This window comes from Elephantulus edwardii, unplaced genomic scaffold (assembly GCF_000299155.1).
Source record: "Elephantulus edwardii isolate Elephantulus edwardi_28Jun2011 unplaced genomic scaffold, EleEdw1.0 scaffold00007, whole genome shotgun sequence".
Classification (NCBI taxonomy): Eukaryota; Metazoa; Chordata; class Mammalia; order Macroscelidea; family Macroscelididae; genus Elephantulus; species Elephantulus edwardii.
Genome location: NW_006399757.1, coordinates 30,458,212 through 30,477,404, shown reverse-complemented (window position 1 = coordinate 30,477,404; position 19,193 = coordinate 30,458,212). Strand labels below are relative to the sequence as shown.

Genomic DNA, 19,193 nt, shown 5'->3' with positions numbered 1-19,193 from the left:
TATGCCCTTCCCAATTTTGAACCATGCAGCATTTCCTTGCTCTGTTCTGACGACTGCTTCTTGGTCCAAGTATAGGTTTCTCATTAGCACGATCAAGTGTTCTGGGATTCCCATTCTTCTCAGAGTCAGCCACAGTTTGTTCTGGGTGTTTCCTCAAGGGGAAGGCTTTCTTTCTGTGTGTCAGTTCTGGAAGAAGGTCCTTTACCATCTGTAGTCCTTGTATCAAGGAACTTCCATTACAGGGACCTGGATCTGATGGATATACTCCTCTCTTATCTTCTTTCTTGATGATACTGAGCTCTCCCCTCTCTGCCCATGTCCTCTCTCCTTTTATCTTTGAGAGACAAAAGATGTTATGAAACACACCACTGGGAAACTTCTTCATCAGAGCACAAATGTGACCTAATGAAGAACATTGTATCCTAAACTAATGATTTTATAACTGATTGTCTTGTCTCATCTCAGATCACATCATGGGGATGATGACATCATTATGCAATTGTCTGTAATCCTGCCTCATTAGTGTCATAGACAGGATAAATATGTTATAATTAGAATCACTGACTATGTGTCCAGCCAAGTGGTGACACAATTCAATCCATGACACTACTGAAATATCAGTTCATGATAAACAAGCCTCCTCTTTGCATTATCACAGTTTTAGAGGCATAGTTTGGGCACATGGCCAGGAGGGACCTGTACTTGAAAAAGGACATAATACTTGGAAGGGTGGTGGGACAGTGAAAGAGAGGAAGACTTAGGAGGAGATAGATTGACTCAGTGACTGGAGACATGAGATTAGGTTTGTCAGAGACAATGAAATTGGCTCAGGATAGGGCAAGAGTCAGAGATACTGCTATGAGTCACAAGTGACTCGACCACACATAACAACATCTTGTTTCCTAACTCCTGGAGACTGATTATGGAAGGTATGAAGTTAATTTGGTTTGGTCTAGATTTGAAGTTATCCCTACTTGTCGTGTTGGTAAAGGCAGTCATCATGATTGTTATAAGTGGATGAGGAAGACCCACCAATAGTCAGAAACATTGGGAAGATATCTGTTTCCTTACTTACTGCCAGTCCACCCTACCACTAAGGTGATGGCTGTTAGACTGATCTTCTAACTGCAATTGCAAAATCATATGACTATGAAAACCAGGCAGTAGCTAAGATGCAGAATACCACTGGACAGGGACTATGGACATTTTGAGAATCTATTTCCAAAATAAAAGAAAGAACAATTACTGATTTTTAGGAAATCTCTTGGCACAATTAATTTCTGGCCAGTGTTGTCATATTTTAGGAAAGATTTTAAAAGAAAATTTGAACTTCCTTTTCTTTTTTGGCAAAATCTTCTATCTTGTCAACCAAACCAAATTAAAACTAAAATTTTACATCATTTCTGTTGGCTGTCAAGCTATCGTTCTTAGAGGTGGTAAGCAGCAAGCTTGTCACATATGGCTGAATAGAATGGGGGGGGGAGTTCTGGAATTTTAACTCTACCCCATTATTATTATTATTATTGTTGTTGTTATGTGCCATCGAGTCACCCACAACTCATAGTGACCCTGTATACACTAGTTCTGAACTCTGACCTATCTTGAGCTGATCTCACTGACTCCAACACACCTAACCTCATTGCCCCAGTTACTGTGTCAATCCATCTCATCTGAGGTCTTCCTCTACTGTGCTATCCCTTCACCTTTCTAAGCATGATGTCCTTCTCCAAGGACTGGTTCCTCCTGGCCTGTGCCCAAAATATATGAGACCGAGTTTCAAAATCCTTGCATCCGAGGAGAAACTTGGTTTCACCTTAAGACAGACCTATTTGTTCTCCTGGCAGTATATGGAATATTCAAGACTCTTCTCCAGCACCACAACTCAGAGGCATCAATTCTTCTTTTGTCATTCTTAGTCATTGTCCAGTTCTTTGATGTATAACAAGTAATTGCTATGGCCTGGATCAGGTGCACCTTGGTCTCTAGACTAACATCATTGCTCTTTAGCACGTTGGAGAGGCCTCTAAACAGCAGACTTCCCCAATGCAATTTATCTTTTGATTAATTATTAAGAGTTTCTAAAATATAAACATGGTTTAAGTAATTGGGCTTTGTAAATGCCATCTTTATTGACAATGACTCTTTAACACTGCTATAAACTAAGAGAATAGAGAGGAGTATGTTCTTTGGTATCTTGAAGCCTAACGAAAAAAATGCTAACATTTTTGAGCGTCTACTATATTTCAGCTATATGTGTGTGTGTGTGTGTGTGTGTGTGTGTGTGTACAAAATAAGTTCCCAGTTGTAAAACAGGAGGCTTGGAAGCAGGAGTGGCATCCACTTCCTAAACCACTTGCCTCTGGAAACTCTATGAACTTGGAGAAATGACCATAGTTAATGGAAAGACATTAGGTCTTTTGTTTAAAGAGTTGCTATGAGTCTCACTCAACTCAATGACAATTAACAACAGCAATATATTACAGAAGACAAGTATAGTATGTTAGTGACAAAAATCTCACTTTTGTAAAAAATCAATGAGATATATACAAAAATTATGATCATTGCTTTCTCATTCATGGACAGGAAAACTGAGACTCAGTGTCAGGGAGAATTTCCAAAGGCCACCCACTGAGTGGTAAGATTGAGATTTGAGATATCACAACCCAGTTTTATCTACTGTTTTATACTTGGCTTGCTTTCTTATTGTAAATTTTCAGCTTCTTTAGTTTCTCAGAGTATTGATGGAATTCCCTTTCTAAAACATCTTAAAGAATCTATAAGACAATTTCTGTAAGACAAGGAGACATTCTTTATTATCATTCCTTGATATAAGGGGCTTTTATCATTTTAAATGTTTAGCGTCCATATAATTACTAAAAAGGAAAATTTTCTAATGCTTGGCTTGCGACCAGAGATGTCAATTGTCTTGTCCATGCCATTTTCACATGAAGTGGTAATAGAAGCTTAGAACACAGTGTTTAAAAGCCAAAATTAGGGGTTTTATCTCCATGTGGACAAGTTAATTTTAGTCCATGACCACACACATAGATCTGACTCTAGCCAGGCGTCTCTCAAGTATAAGCAGTGTGGGTGCATCACACTCTAGTGTACAAATGGCACCTCAACAGTGTTATTTTCATAAATTAAAGCAATATGATGAAAACAGATTTTAACTTAATCACTAAAGCTAATGGTGGTGACTGCTACCAGAAGGAGTTCTGAGTTGAGGATCCAGATAACACCACTGAGCTTATCAGCAAAAAGTATCCTAATTGGTTGGTCTGGTTTACCATGGCCTTGGGATAAAGAACTTTGAGTAAGTACACTCTGCTTAATGCCCATGGTACAGTCTATTATTAGGAAATGGCTAAGACATCTTAATATTGGGCCACTTGAGGCATATGCATTTTTATTTATGATTCTAAATTCCTCCTCTTTCATACTTCTTTTCCAGTGCTTGCTTTAGTCCAGGAGAAATGGCCAAGCGTACCTTTTCCACACTGGAGTCTTTTTTAATTTTCCTCCTTGTGATGATGACTGCAATCACTGTTGCCCTTCTCAGCCTACTGTTTATCACCAGCGGGACCATTGAAAACCACAAAGGCAAGTGTCATGGACTCTCTTAGATGCTATTTGTAGGTTCACAGGCAATGTCTTAATTTGTGGGGAGAGTCAACAATGGCATAAACAGTGTACATTTATTATGCTGATAACTGGACAGTGTCCTGTGGACTGGAGGAGTTTGTGATGGCCACCTCCTTCAAGGTCACCCTGGTTCCCAAATAGCCAATTTACAGGCATTCTGCTTGCACTTTTTGTCTTTGGGTTTTCCATTGATTGAGCCACAGCCAAGGATTCCTCGAGGATTGTCAACAAGGTTTTTCTCCAAGGCACTTCTGTTTTTCTATACAGCTTTGTTGGCCTTATTTTCTCCAGATGGCAAAACAACAGGCTTTTGAATGGCAAATAACCAACTATACAGCTTAGTGCAGGGATCTCAAAGCAGAATACTTCCACTAATCAACTAAATTATGTATGAAACTCTGATGAAGTGAGGTCTATTGGCCCTCTAGTGTTACTTGTGTTATTACACTAATTTACACCTCCTGAGTTTTAAAGAATTGCTAGATTATTGCACACTTCTTAATTATTTTTCTTATGTTGGAAATGAATTAAGGTTTTGAAATATTTCATTTTCAAAATTGGCCATTCTCAAAGAAATATTGAACCCAAGGATTACTGATGGAACCTCAACCTCTGTGTCCTATATAAGAGTATTGGGGTAAGCAACTGGGCATGTTAACCATTCATTAACTGAGCACACATATACTACTATGGAATACACTTATGATATAAGAATAATTAAAATAAGGGAAACAGTATCTACACATACAAATGGATCTTGACCAAAAGCAGAGAATAGCAGAAGGGTGGTTGTGTTTATATTTATATAACATTTGACTGTATGTTTGTGGCTTATATTGAGAAGAATGGAAGTTTCGGGCATTCAATTGTGGTCATGCAAAACCTATAACTAGACAAAGAAGATTTTGCTGAACAGAATAAAAGATTATTGCATGGTTCAAAATCAGGGAAGCCGTGCATTAAGGTTCTATATATCATATCTCTATTTACCTATTCAATCTGTATGCTGAGAAAATAATTTGAGAATCTTAACTCTGAGGAAAAATGTGGATTAGAGGAAGACTCATCAACAACCAGCCTAATGGAGATGATACAACGTTACTTGCTGAAACTGAAGAGGAGTTAAAACAGCTGGTGCAGAAAATCAATGATTAGAGCCTTCAATATGAATTACATCTTAACACCAAGAACATGAAAATCTTTACCACTGAACAAATAAGCAACATCATGAGAGACGGAGGAAAACTGAAACTGTCAGAAAATTACTTTTACTTGGAACCACAATCAGCATCCATGGTATTAGCGGTCAAGAAATCAAGAAGTGTTGCACCGGGGAAATCTGCTCTTAGGGTCCTCTCTAAAGTGCTAAAGAATAATGGTGTCAGTTTAAAGACTAAGATACACTTGGTCTAAGCCATGGACTTTTCAATTACTTCCTATGTGAATGTTGGGCAGTGAATAAAGGTGACAGAAGAAGAATTGATACCTTCAGATAGCAGTGATGGAGAAGAGTATTGAATATCCATGGACTGACAAAAGAACAAACAACTCTGTCTTGGGTGAAGTACACCAGGGTGCTCCATAAAGACAAGAATTGTGAAACTTCATAATACACACTTTAGACACACTGTCAGGAGGGGTCAGGCCTTGAAAAAAAAAATCATAGTTTTTCCCCCCAAGGCAGAGGTGAGAAGTCAAGAGAAGACAGGAAAAAGCCTCAACAAGACAAAAGGACACAGTGACTGTAACGCTGGGTTGTAGTATTTCAGAGATGGTGAGGATGGCATTGGTTAGGGCACGTTTCAGATCTGTTCATAGGGTGATTATGAGCCATAGTCACCTTGATGGCACCTAACGCCACCACCACCAGAATTATTATGTGTATTATGTGTTGAGCTGCTAACTGGAAGGTCAGTAGTTTGAATCTACCATACTCCTTGAAGAAAAAAAAAAAAGAGCATCTCCTCTTACGTACTTTACAGCCTCTGAAAACCTGCTGGAGGGTCAGCAATAGGTCCATTCTGCCTTAATAGCAACGAAGCGTCCTGGTAGTGCAATAGATTAAAGATTTGGCTAGTAAGTAAAAGACCAACAGTTTGAATCAACCAGAATGATGCAATCTGTTTCCAAAAAGATTTATCATTATGATAAGTCCAAGAGGTAATTCTACTCCATGCTATCGCGGAGCTTTAAGTTGGGAGTAACTCAAAGGCAGTGACTTTAGTTTTGGTGAGTCAATAAAAGTAGTATGCTTTAAGATGTATAAAAGATGGAAGTTTCAAAAGGTGGTGGGGAGGAAAAGGAAAGTTCAGAGACAACAGGTTTCCTGGAGAGGAGAAGCTGAACTTGATCTAAAACCAACAGAAATGGGTCAGATCTGAGGAGGTTGGTGAAAAGGAAAGGAATGAGGGTCGTGGTTGGAGAGCATGGTGGTGGTCCTTCTCCAGAGGCCAGGTGAGTTAGGTTGTGTGCATAGACCTGACTCTAGATTTGTTTGGCTGAAAGCAAAAGAGCCCGCTTAGCGACTGGAAGGAAGTGAGTTTGACAGGGAATAGGTTGTGATGAGAAGCGGAAGGACATTAGATGGAGGCTTGATTGTCAGGTTGAAAACAACTTCAGTCTAAGAAAGATCCTGCTCAGGAATAGAACATGGTTTTCTGAAGCTGTTTCTTGCTGCATATCTTAAATAGGAGAGGATTTCTAAAAATTGTTCCTAAAGAACCTGAATGTATGTATTCTAATCAGTTAGCTAACACAAATAAATAAATGGGTTAAAACCTTATTTTTCAAATAACCTATTCTTATTTTTTAGATTCTGGAGGCCAGGACTTGACAACTACCCAAAGCTCTTTAACAACTCAGAGTCCCACAACTACTCAGCGCCCCAATGCCACTCAGATTCCTCCAATGACTTACACTCCAGAGCCTCCCCTTTTCCAGAACTTCAGTGGCTACCACATTGGTGTTGGAAGAGCTGACTGCACAGGACAAGTATCAGATATCAATTTGGTAGGTTAAAGATGGGATTCTCAAGAAAACTGCTAAATAAGTCATTTTATATCCTTCCTTCATTTCTGATCATCATACCATCATAGTCTAGCTTTTCTGTTAACCTCACTGAAGTCTAGCACTGTGAATATTGTGGTAAGAAGGAGAATAACCTTTTATTAATCCATAGTTCCCTGGTAAATTCCATTGGCTTTTTTTTTTTTTTTATGGCTAGAAAGGACAGAGCTGAGACTTTCAACTTCTACCAAGAATGGGCAGGCACCATAAATTACTAATCCAGGTCTGATAAAGAAAATAAACATAAATCCTCAGCTTGCAAAAAATAGTAGGAAGTGGTCAGTATATAGTGACACCAGGGAGCTCGGGTGGCCTACCAGGTAAGGAGTTTTACTGCCAACCCAAAAGCAAAGAGTTCAAATCCACCAGTTGCTCATTGGGGAAATATGGCCAATCTCTTTCAGGGAGATTTATAGTCTCTAAAATATGGTTCACTGGAGAGCCAGGTATGAGATGGTTCAGACTTGACACTGCAAAGTAGCCTACTTGATTGTGGTCACGTAAGAATGGGGACTTAAAGTTGCTAAAATTCCCTTTTCCCCCCAAGAGAAACAAGAAAATAAAAATCTCTCCACTTGAATATTTGAACCTCTTGCTAAAAAACATGTAGACGACACTAGTTACATCTTAAAGAAGCTTATAGTACTTGGGAGGGGGAGAGGGAGGATTGTATACCAATGAAGGAATTTTTCTTTTACTTTTCAAAGAGAAGAGCGAACTTGGGGGGAGGGGTGAGCAGGGAGAAAAATGCAACAATGAATGAATGGAGATCCAAAATCTCTGTAAACATTTGTTAAAATTAATAAAATAAAATAAAAAAATAATCTTGAGTGTTGGTGGATAGTCTATAGCATGTTGTGTTGTAACCAATGATCACACATGCCAAATAGTTTAAATTCACCAGGGGCTCCATGGGAGAAAGATGGGTAGTCTGCTTTCATTTACAGTCTTGGGACTTTGATGGCAGGTTGCTATCAACCCAATAACTCATTATCAGTAAGTTGAATTTTTTTGCCCTTGTGTGTAAGCCAAATAAAACACTTGTTAATGAGTTAGCTGGATCCAAGTGCTGTTTGGAAATAAGTTCTTTGCTCGGATGGTGGAGATATCTATTCTTATCAACCTTTCTCTAAGAAACTAGATCATAAGTTTGGCTTGAAGCCTCTGGTGGGCCTTTTCTCCTTCTTTAGGAATTATTCTGCTCTCTATTTAGAAAGGTGACCGTGGAATGTGAACCTAAATGAACATTCACCACCGACAGGGTAAATAAAGCAAGTAGGAGACGGAATATTCTGAAGATCTGGGTGCAACTCTGGATTTTACTTGATAATGAGAGAAAGGCATGGGTAAAATTGATCTTATTTAACTTACGGGACAACAACTTTTGCAATTGTTGTTCCTCTGATTTGAGGGACAACAATTGCAAAACTCAGTGTAATCTCAGCAAGGATCATAATTTTGTTGAGATTTTTTTCCCCCAGAAACCCCTTCCTCCCCAAACAACTAAAATTAAGATGCCTTCAATATTAAGAACATTCACTGGCACTGTGGGTGAGAGAAGGGAAAATATTTCTTGATGTAGTTTATTAAATATGTGGAAGAAAAGAGACCACAAAAGGCTTCCAATATAATTATTAAATTTTTGAGTCACCCCTGCCCCCTCCTTGCTCAAGGTCAGTGAAAAAGATTCTGTCATTCTTTTCAATAGGATGGCTTCATATGTTTCTTCACATAAGATGAAAGACGTTTGTGATTTGGCTTCATTACTAAAACGTACATTTTATCTCACTTGTAGACACAGTGTCTTATGATTGTTTTTTTTTTTTCCTTAAGGGGTAGGTATTTCATGTATGATTATACTTCTCTTATTTTCTCTACCTTTTTAGATGGGCTATAGCAAATACGGCCAGAACGCACGGGGCCTCCTCACAAGGTTGTACAGTCGGGCCTTTATCTTGGCGGAACCTGATGGGTCAAATAGAATTGTGTTTGTCAGCGTTGACATCGGCATGATGTCCCAAAGACTCAGGCTGGAGGTAAGTAATTGTAGAGAAAAAGATGACATGATTTAAAAGAAAACTCTGTAGATAGATATAGTGGAATCAAAACACTTTTTGTTTCTCATAGAGTTTTCAGATATGTTGTTTATAGGTTCATGTAAGTCAGAGTGAACTCAATGGCACCTAACAACAACCACAGAGCATCATACGTGATTAACAATGCAGCATGCGGTTGTGTGGACAATGATACTCATTATTTTGTTCTAAGTTATCTTGATCAAACATGTTTCTGTTACTCTGTTCACCATCATTATTAAGATATGATGATAAGGTTTTTGAGAGTACATAGGGTCGCTATGAGTCGCAAATGACTCAATGGCACATAACAACAACAACAACAACATCATTATGTTCCAGGTGACTTTCACATAAATGAAATATGCAAAGACCTGAAATTGCAAAACCAAAAGTGATGAACATGTTTAGAATTTTTTTAAACTTATAGAATTGAAGAGCAAATTGACACCTTGAGTTGAAATACTACTAGATTCTATGGGTAAAATGTTGAATGATATGGGAAATATCAGAAGATGGAATGATTATGCCGAGTCACTATATCAGAAAGAATTGTTTGACACTGGACTATCACAGTAAGAGCATCCCGTGAAGAACTCTGTGTTGAATGCATTGACATAAAAATAAAAAGAACAACACTCCAGGAATTGACAGAATATTAAAGAAGTGTTTCAACAGACATGCTACTCTGGACATGCTTATTCATTTATACTAAGAAATTTTGGAGGCAGCTACCTAGCCAGTGTACTGGAAAAGATCCATATTTGTGTCCATTCAAAAGAAAGTGAACAAAAGAACTGTGGAAGTTATCAAACAGTATCATGACTATACCATGCAAGAGACGTCTTTCTGAACATTTCCCCTCCCATTTCGATTTCCAGTCATTCATTGTTGCACATTTTCCTCCCTGCCCACCCCATACCCCCAGATCACTTTTCTCTTTGAAAAGAAAAAAAAAAACACCAACCCAACAATTCTTTCATTGTTATACAATCCCCACTATCCCCAGTCAACTTTACTATGCAGCTCTTATTCTGGACTCTTGTCATGCAAATAATACCTAATCATATATCCCTTTTAAATAGTTCTCTCCCTCATCTGTTTCAATGCAGTATACATTATTTACCTCATCTTTTCTTAGTTGCTCCCCCCACCCCAGATGTCAGTCCTGTTTTATAATAGTGGCATTGTGCATTATTGCACATTAGTTCAAAATAAGAGGAACAGTTCATAAATAGAGAACTTCCAGAAATTAAAGTTGTATCAAAAAGAGGCTGTAAAATGTGGAATGTAATTGCTGACACTAGGCAAATCTTCACTGACTTGAGTCACTGTTATGCATTTGAGAGCTGGATAATAAATAAGATGCCTTCGAACTGTGATGCTGAAGAGTACTGAATATCCTGTGGACTGACAAAAGACCAAACAGATATGTCTAGGAGAATGTGCAGCTAGAGTGCTCCTTGAAGACAAACACGATAAAGCTTCATTTCACATACACTGGGCACGTTGCTATGAATGTCTATTCCTTGGAGAGGAGCATCATACTTGGAGAGATGAAAAGATGGTGAAGGAAAAAAAGATTCAAGTGAATTGACACAGTAACTGCAGCATTGAACTTGTGTGTGTCAGAGAATGTGAGGATGGCACAGGATAGGACAGCATTCAGATCTGTTGTTCATAGAGTCACAATGAGTCATACTCAACTAGATGGCATCTAACAAGAAGAAGAAGATAGCTAGTGATTGAAAACAAAGATTTTTTTTAAAAAAAAAGTTTTATTGCCTTGTGCCCAAGCAGAGTCTGCACATAGATCAGAAACAGTCATTTGAAAAGAACAAGTAGATATTGCATGATTTCTAACATACACATTTCAAAATACGTACATATTAGAGTTGTATTCTTTCATCATTACTATTCTGTAAATATTTGTAAGCAATAATTTGAGAAGTGGACTATATAAAGAATGTGGTATCAGGATTGGAGGAAGGCTCATCAATAACCTATGTTATACAAATGACAAAACTTTGCTTGCTGAAAGTGAAGAGGACTTGAAGCACTTACTAAAGATTGAGACCTTGTACTTCAACATCAAGAAAGCAAAAATCCTCACAACTGGGTCAATAAGCAACACCATGATAAATGGAGAAAAGATTGAAGTTGTCAAGACTTTAATTATTTACCTGGCTCCATAATCTCCACCCACAGAAGTAGAAGAAAAGAAAAATCAAAAGACACATTGGGGCAAAGCTGCTCTCAGGGACCTCTTTAAAGTACTAAAGATAAAGGATGTAAATTTAGAGACTAAGGTGAGCCTAACTCAAACCATGATATTTTCAATGTCTTCATATGCATCTGAAAAAATTGGACAATGAATAATGAAAATCAAAGAAGTGATGTCTTTGAGCTGTAGTATTGGCAAAAAATATTGACTATCCCATGAACTTCCAAAAGAACAAAAATATCTATTCTGAAAAAAGTGAAGCCGATGTGACCCTTTGAAGGGTGAATTAGTAGACTTCATTCCACACACTTGGGGCATATTATCAAGAAAGGACAGTCCCTGGAAAAAAAACACCAAGTTGAATGTCAGAGAGGACGACTTTCAATAAGATGAATTGACACAAATAACTACAACAGTGTTCTTGGCCACAAGAGAAATTGTGAGGCTAGCCCAGAATTGGGTAGAATTTAAATTTGCTGCCCATAGGGTTACAATGAGTCAGAGCTGACTTAATGACTCTTAATAACAAAACATTGATAGTCTGTGATGCCCCTTTCCCTACTTACTGATTCAAATAGGATACAGTCATTATTATATGTAGATGTCTTGGCTATCTATGCTGTAACTTCCTTTTAAACCCATGTCAGTCTGGAGATTAAGGTGCACCTGATACATGCCATAGTTTTGCAATCACTTGCTATGCATCAGAGCGGTGGACAATGACTAGGGATGATAGAGGGAGAATTAATGCCTTTGAGCTGTGGTGCTGGAGAAGAGTATTGAATATATTACGGACTGCTAAAAGAATGAACAGGTTCATCCTGGAGAGGGTGAAGCCAGGCTAGTCCTTGGAGGCAAGGATTCTGAAGTTTTATCTGACATACTTTGGACATGTTACAAGGAGGGAGCAGTCCTTGCAGAGGTACGTCATGCTTGGGAGGGTGGAGGGACAAAGCAGGAGAGGAAGACTCTCGATGAGATGGATTGATTCAGTGACTGGGGTAATGATTGTAGGCATGTTGGAAACAGTGAGATTGGCACAGGATAGAGCAGGGTTTAGGGCTATTGTACATAGGGTTGCTATAAGTTGCAGGCAACTCGACAGCATATAACAGCAATAACAACATATTAACAACTGACCATGAATGTGGCCTTTGCCATATTGGTGGGATGGAAAGAAATACATTATACAATTTTTAGTGGATGTGGGATACTATTATCACTGTTGAGTTAAGCACAACCTATAAAGCACAACCCATTGAACAACAGATCTCAACTTTGTCTTACACTGCACCATCCTCACACTTCCTGACACACTTGAGCCCATTCTAGCCATCACCATGTCAATCCACCTGACTGTCTTCCTCTCTTTCACTGACCATCTGCTTTTCCAATCATGATGTCCCTCTCCAAGGAATAGCCTTTCCTAGCAATGTACCTGAAGTATGTGAGATGAAGCTCTATCATCTTTGCCTCCAAAGAGCACTCTGGCTGCACCTTCTTCAAGACATATTTGTTTGTTCTTTTGACCGTCCACGGGATATCAATACTATTCTGCAATGCCACAGCTGAAAGGCATCCATTTTTCTTACACCTTATTCATTGTCCTGCTCTCAGATGAAGTGACTGGAAAGACCATGTGTGGCCTAAATCAGATGCACCCAAATATATATATATGTTCTACAAAAAGAATAGCCCACATATCCTAGAACAAAGAAATTGAATCAGTGAATTTAGTAATTTCAACAATCAATGCAAAGTTCTGTTCATCTACCATAACGAAAAATGGTTTTCAATTCTGTGGATTATGAGAAGTCCTAAAAAACTTTGAGAGTGTAAGTAACATAAACAAAATATTTCTTTCAGTTGGTTAATCAGGAAATGATATATGATGTAGATTGGAATAAAAGGGAACCAGAGGTAAAGTAACAAACTAGCAGACTGTTTAAACTAATATTCAGGCTGTGTTTGTGAGGACACTGTTAGGAAGATAGTAATTTCACTAGATGTTTAAAACAAAGAGTATTTAATTGGGTAATTTTTAAAGGAGTTGAAATGGCAGAGGAAGAAGTAAAGAAAGCTGGGAGTGCAAGGAGGGCTTGTGCTTTGCCTGGTTCATTTATCCTATATCACATGAGGCTGATCCAAAGACCTGAGAGTGACAGAGTGGCAGTGGGACTGGATGGTGGGAGGAGGTAAAAGGGAATGCTAATGAGATCTGGGCTAAATAGACTTGAAAGTTACAGTACAGTGAAAGTTGTGTGAGTAAAAATCGGGTGAGACTGCCTTATTTTCCAGGTCTTGAAAGTATTCTTTCTTTGCCACTTTTCTAGCATGCTCTGTTAGTGGAAAAGAATTCTCCTTATCTGATAGGTTTTTACCTCATGTAGATTCTGACTTTTGCACTATCATAATGAGTCAGGCACTGTTATAAGTTATTTATATGTTACTGTTGTTAATTGCTGTCAAGTTGTAGATGACTCATCATGACACTATGAACGAAGGATCTGAACACTTGTACAACTTCTGTTGTTTCTCCACGTTCATAGTATTTCCAGAGGCAAGCCATTTTGGAAGTGGATGCCACTCCTGCTTCCATGCTTGCTTTAATTGCAAAGCTCTACCAAACACCGTCCACCATGGTGACCACTATCACATTTGACTCATCAGTGTCACAGTGTTTGGCATCACAGCAACCATGAGTTACCTCTGTACAGCAAATGGAGAGATCAGTGTTATACCATTTAGAAGAACGTTTGACCAAAAACAATTAAAATCAGGCCTGAGGGCCACAGATTAAAATCACCCACCTTTGACTTGGTAGGTGCAGTTGACTTCCAAACTGGATTCCAGCCCCCCAAGTTATATATTTAAAAAATTGTATTATATATAAATTATAGATATAAAATTTAATCTTGCAGACTACTTAGTGGGGAAATTGGTAATATTATCCCCTTTGACAGACTGGGAACCAATTGCAAGAGGATTAGGAAACTTGTCATAGGAAGGAACTGTCAAAAGCTTTAAGTTTAGGCATATCTTGTTTTAGAATCCATTCTCATGGCCTTTGTAATATATAGTAATACATAGTAATATACAGTAATATATAGTAACATAAAGTAACATATAGTAATATATAGTAGCATATAGTAATATATAGTAGTGCTTTTTTGATGTCTCAATGGTGATTCTGATTGGAAAATGAGGGAGTCATTAACCTAAATAAAACCTGTTTCTATCCTGTGAATTATCAAGTAACTGGGCAACCTAAGTTGTGTCAGAGAATTGTGCTGCAGAGAGTTTTCAATGTCTTCATAGAGTTGCTTTTTAGTTTTTTTGTTTTGTTTTTGTTTGTTTTTTTCTCCCAGTAGATCACCAGGCCTTCTTTCTGAGCCACCTCTGGGTGGGCTCAAATCTCCGATCTTTGTTTAGCAGTCCAACATGTTAATAATTTTCAACATTCAGAGACTCCTTAACAAACACAAAGCCAACAGGTAGATTTTGAACTTGGGGTCTAGTGGCAATACGATTATGATGTGTTGATATTAAGGTACTATTAAGTCTATAAGAATATACAACAAAAACAAAGCAACTAATCTGTTGTAAAGCTGATTCCACTCTGTCAAGTTTTTGAGACTATAAGTTTTAATGGGAAGAGACTTCCTCATTTTTCTCCTGGGGAGGAGTTTGTTAATTTGAGCTATCAACCTACTAGGAGCCTATCCGATTACACAACCAGGCCTCCTTATCAAGGCAATAGTGAGTACCATTTAACCATCTCTTCCTATTTCACTTCCTCATGCCATCTGAGACCTAGTAGGAAAGCTTTTAAATGAGCCCACTTTGTCATCCCAAATTAACCCAAGGGAAAGTGCAAGAAGTAAATATAGTTAAACAACAGCCATAGAGTTTATTTTAGCACTCGGTATTAGACAGGTTTTTATTCTCAGCTTAAAGATTGATGACATTCTCAGCATGGAGTAAAGATTAGGGAAGGTTTCTGAGCAGTGAGGTGGACAGAAAAACAAGATATTCCCTAGTGGATCAACCATACGAGATTGAACGAATAGAAAATAGATAGTTAGACAATAAGGTAAGTGCTTTGTTCTGTCTGAAAACTTCTTTTTGCAAGAAGCAGGAAAACATCATACTACAATTATAACAACTTGGCATCATTTGTTATTATATTAATGCATTTTAATTTCTTATTTTCCTTTCCCAGAAATCTCATCTGTCTGGCTTCAAGTCAGAGATTTAATTTAGGATAAGATTCATGCAAGTCAACATACAGGGCAAAGATTAATAATTCCTATTTTTTTAAAAGATAAGTACACTCAGAATCACATCTGATTGATGTAACACCTAACTGGCGTTCAATCTCTTTAACCTTGTTTTTCATTAGTTCTTTCAATACACCTTGAACTTCTTCCTTCAACACCACTGCTTCTTGATCATATACTACCTCCTGAAATTATCAAGCATTGACCAGTGCTTTCTGGATTCCTTCCATCTTCATTTGATTCTTCCTTTATCTTCCTATATCATTCAATATTTTTGCACATAGAGTCCTTCAGCTTTGCTACTTGAGGCTTGAATTTGCTCTTCACCTTGAAAAATGTTGAGCATGTTCTTCCTTTTTGGGCTGCTAAGTTCAAGTCGCTAAACATTTCACTCTAATACTTTGCTTTGGCTTCTCATGCTCCCCTTTGAAATATGATTTATATATTTTAATTTCTTTTGTTTTGCCTTCTCTAGAACACCTTTCAGTGTTTCTTCTAACATCCATTTTGGCCTTTTCTTTTTTAAATATGACTTTCTAAATGACGTTTTAACATCTTCACATGTATTCTTGATGCCAACTCATAACACATTTGATCTCTGGCCATTTATGTTCAGTACAACAATCTCTTCTTTTAAAGGTCCCTTCAATTCAGGGGAGACTTGTTTGGTTCTCATAAAATTTTAAAAATGTCTTCAGTTTCAACTTGAATATGAGAAACTGATGCTCTGTTCCATAATCAGCCTCTGGTCTTGTCTTAACAGATGATAGTGAGTATCTTCTCAATATCATTGCATAGATTTAAAAGATTTTTGCATATTCCATCTGGTAAGGTCCATTTTAATAGTCACTATTTAATGGACCTCTCAAGAGTACTGAAGAGCAACGATGTCAGGCTGGAGACTAAGGTGCTCCTGATCCAGGCTATAGGCTTTGCAATTACGTGCTATGCATCAGAGAGTTGGACAGTGAATAGGACTGATAGAAAGAGAATTGATGCCTTTGCGCTGTGTTGCTGGAGAAGAGTGTTGAATATGCCATGGACTGCTAGGAGAACAAACAGGTTTGTCCCGGAGAAGGTGAGACCAGAATGCTCCATGGGTTCAAGGATTCTGAAGCTTTGTCTGACATACTTTGGGCATGTTGCAAGGAGGGACTGGTCCTTGAGAGGGACATTATGTTTGGGAGAGTGGAGGGATGGCGCAGGAGAGGAAGACCCTCGATGAGATGAATTGAGTCTGTGAGTGGAGTTGTGGGAATGGGTGTGCTTGAGACGGCGAGGTTGGTACAGGATAGAAAGGCATTTAGGACTCGTGTACATAGGGTCACTATGAGTTGCAAGTGACTCGATGGCACATAACAACAACAACAACAATTTATGTCTTTTAATAAAAGGTATTTGCAATGAACAAGTCATCGGCTGACCTAAATTTTATTGTGTGATTTCCAGCCTCGTTTCTCTCACCAAACCCATATTGTAAAACTGTTGTTGTTGTTATGTGCCTTTGATTCACCTGCAACTTATAGCAACCCTACGTACAACAGCTCTGAACCCTACTCTGTCCTGAGTCAACCTTACTGTCTCTTACACACCAAGCCTCATTACCCCAGCCATTGAGTCAATCTATCATGTTGAGGGTCTTCCTCTCTACCAATTCTTATTTGTTTCTAACTTTTGTATTCCAATAACTAATAATTTTCAATATATCCTGTGTGAATGTTTAATCAATGCCAGACCAAAAATTAATAGAAACCCTCAATTTCATCATCATTTGCTTTATTGATTGGTGAGGAACTTCCAGAAACTCAAGGTGGATTTAGAAGAGGCTATGAAATGATGGATATCATGCTGAAATCAGATATAAATTGCCTAAAATTGGAAAGATGTTTGCCTGGTTTTCTACTGAATATGCAAAAATATTAGACTGAGTAGATCATAAAAAATTATGGATGATGTTGTATCACATGGGAATTTCTCCCTAATAGACGAACAAGCAACATTATGATAGAGAAAAGATTTAAATTGTCAAGGAGTTCATTCCATCCACTTGGATTAACAATCAATACTACTGAAAATAACATTTAAGAAATCAGAGGAAGTATTTATATGGGAAAATCTACTGCCACAGGTCTCCTTAAAGGGATAAAATGTAAAGATAACAATTTTACGACAAAAGTGTGTTTGACCCCAAAGATAGTATTTTCAGTTTCCTCATATATATCTTAAAAGCTGGACAAATGAATAAGGAAGATCAAAGAAAGATTGACGCCTTTCAATTCAATACCACTTCACCATTCTTGCTGAAGAATTTCGAATATATTGTGGATGGCCACAGGAGTACACAAGTTATCAGAATGTGCTGGTCCTTGAAGAAAGAGATCATGCTTGGTAAAGTAAAGAGTTAGTAAAAAATAAAAAACCCTCAACGAGATGGATTTCCACAATGTCTGAAACATTGTGAAGAAGATGCAGGATAGGACAAGATGTCATTCTCTTATACATAGTGTTGCTGTGAGTTGAAGTTGATTCAACAGCATATAACAAGAGTTAAGAACATTAGATCTTGGCTTTACTTTTTGTAGTGTCCCTGTTCTGATTATACCTTTTCTTCCTTTTATTAATGTGTCACAATGTTAAATATCATTCTTTTATATTGTTGGGTTTTCCTCCCTTACAGTCATCCCATTAACCACTACTTTCCTGAAAGCATGTAAGATAGCTACTTTATGTCTCATGCCCAGCATCCTCCTTTTAGATAGATAGTTGCTGATTTGCCCATCCCTATCAAACCAGTGCTCTGAGAGAATAAGTTCATCACTTTCGCTGGAAGATCCTCTCTTCAACTTGGAAACTTTGAGCATCTATAGGCAAAGTCCAGTCCAGAACAAACCATCAGGTTGTAGCTATCAACCCTAGCTCACAGCTTGGATCATCTTTTCATCTAGTTGGGCTCTGGTCAACTCATCCCTGACCATTCGTGTGCAGGTTAAAATGGGGAACAGCTGCAAACTCAAGAGTCCACACTTCTCCCTGTGTTCCAGACCTGTTGGTCTTCTCTCTCAGCCCTTGCTTGCCCATGGAAGTCAAATCAACAAGCCAGGGGTCTTCATAACTTCCTGCTCCTTGGACCAACAGTCCTTTTCTTCTTATCCGCACATCTGTGAGTGATAGGTAGACAGTGCTGAAAGAACACATCCAAGCTCAGCCTGTTTCTCCCTTGTATTCCTCCGATTTCCACTCCTCTGGATCCAAGTGACTGCTGTGAGTGAGTAGACTCACCTTCAAGTGTGAGAAGTAGGCTCTGATGGGCACCAGCTTCCACCTGCCTCACAAGCTTGTCCAAGTTAGAAAAAGACAGCCCCTTCCTTTCCTTTTTTCTTCTCTTCTTTGCTCTGTTTGAATGCTCTTCTTTCAAATGTGAACTTCTTCAATCAAAATGCCAATGTGGGTCCACAAATCCATTTGAATGTAAATCTCCTCAGAAAACTTGGTGGAACTGACTCTTTTCCTTTGACCACACCCCAACCAGTACTACTAGATTCTACTTTTAATGAGCTTATCTCCTAGGCAAATCTTACCTTTTAGTATTCCAAATTAATAGTTTACCAAAACCAGAATTACACACTTTCTCCTTTATGAGTGTTGTAGCTAACATGCAGAAGAATAGGTGAAGATAATGAGCAGGTGGGACCAGAGTTAGGGCCAAATGGAAAGATCATAGAAATTTGTTAAAGCAGAGAATGTGGGGTACTTGTGTAGAAGGGTGTTACCCTAGTTAGATTGCATTTCCTTCCCACATTTTTTCTTTTATTACCAGATTCAAACTATGGAATGCTAAAATAACTTTTGGTCTTTGAAGCATGGAGAGATTAATGTAGCAAGATGACTTGTAAAATGTTTTTC

At 38.2% G+C, this 19,193-nt stretch overlaps 1 protein-coding gene across 1 annotated transcript in view; it reads left to right on the top strand.

The window, feature by feature from the left end:
* Positions 1 to 3,476: 3,476 nt before the first annotated feature.
* ASAH2B (N-acylsphingosine amidohydrolase (non-lysosomal ceramidase) 2B) overlaps positions 3,477 to 19,193 on the top strand; it is a 77,156-nt gene continuing 61,439 nt past the window's right edge. Inside the window, exons 1-3 of the mRNA XM_006880393.1 lie at positions 3,477 to 3,603; positions 6,458 to 6,654; positions 8,598 to 8,747. Coding sequence (XP_006880455.1) covers positions 3,477 to 3,603; positions 6,458 to 6,654; positions 8,598 to 8,747 — 474 coding nt within the window. The remainder of the gene's footprint in view (positions 3,604 to 6,457; positions 6,655 to 8,597; positions 8,748 to 19,193) is intronic.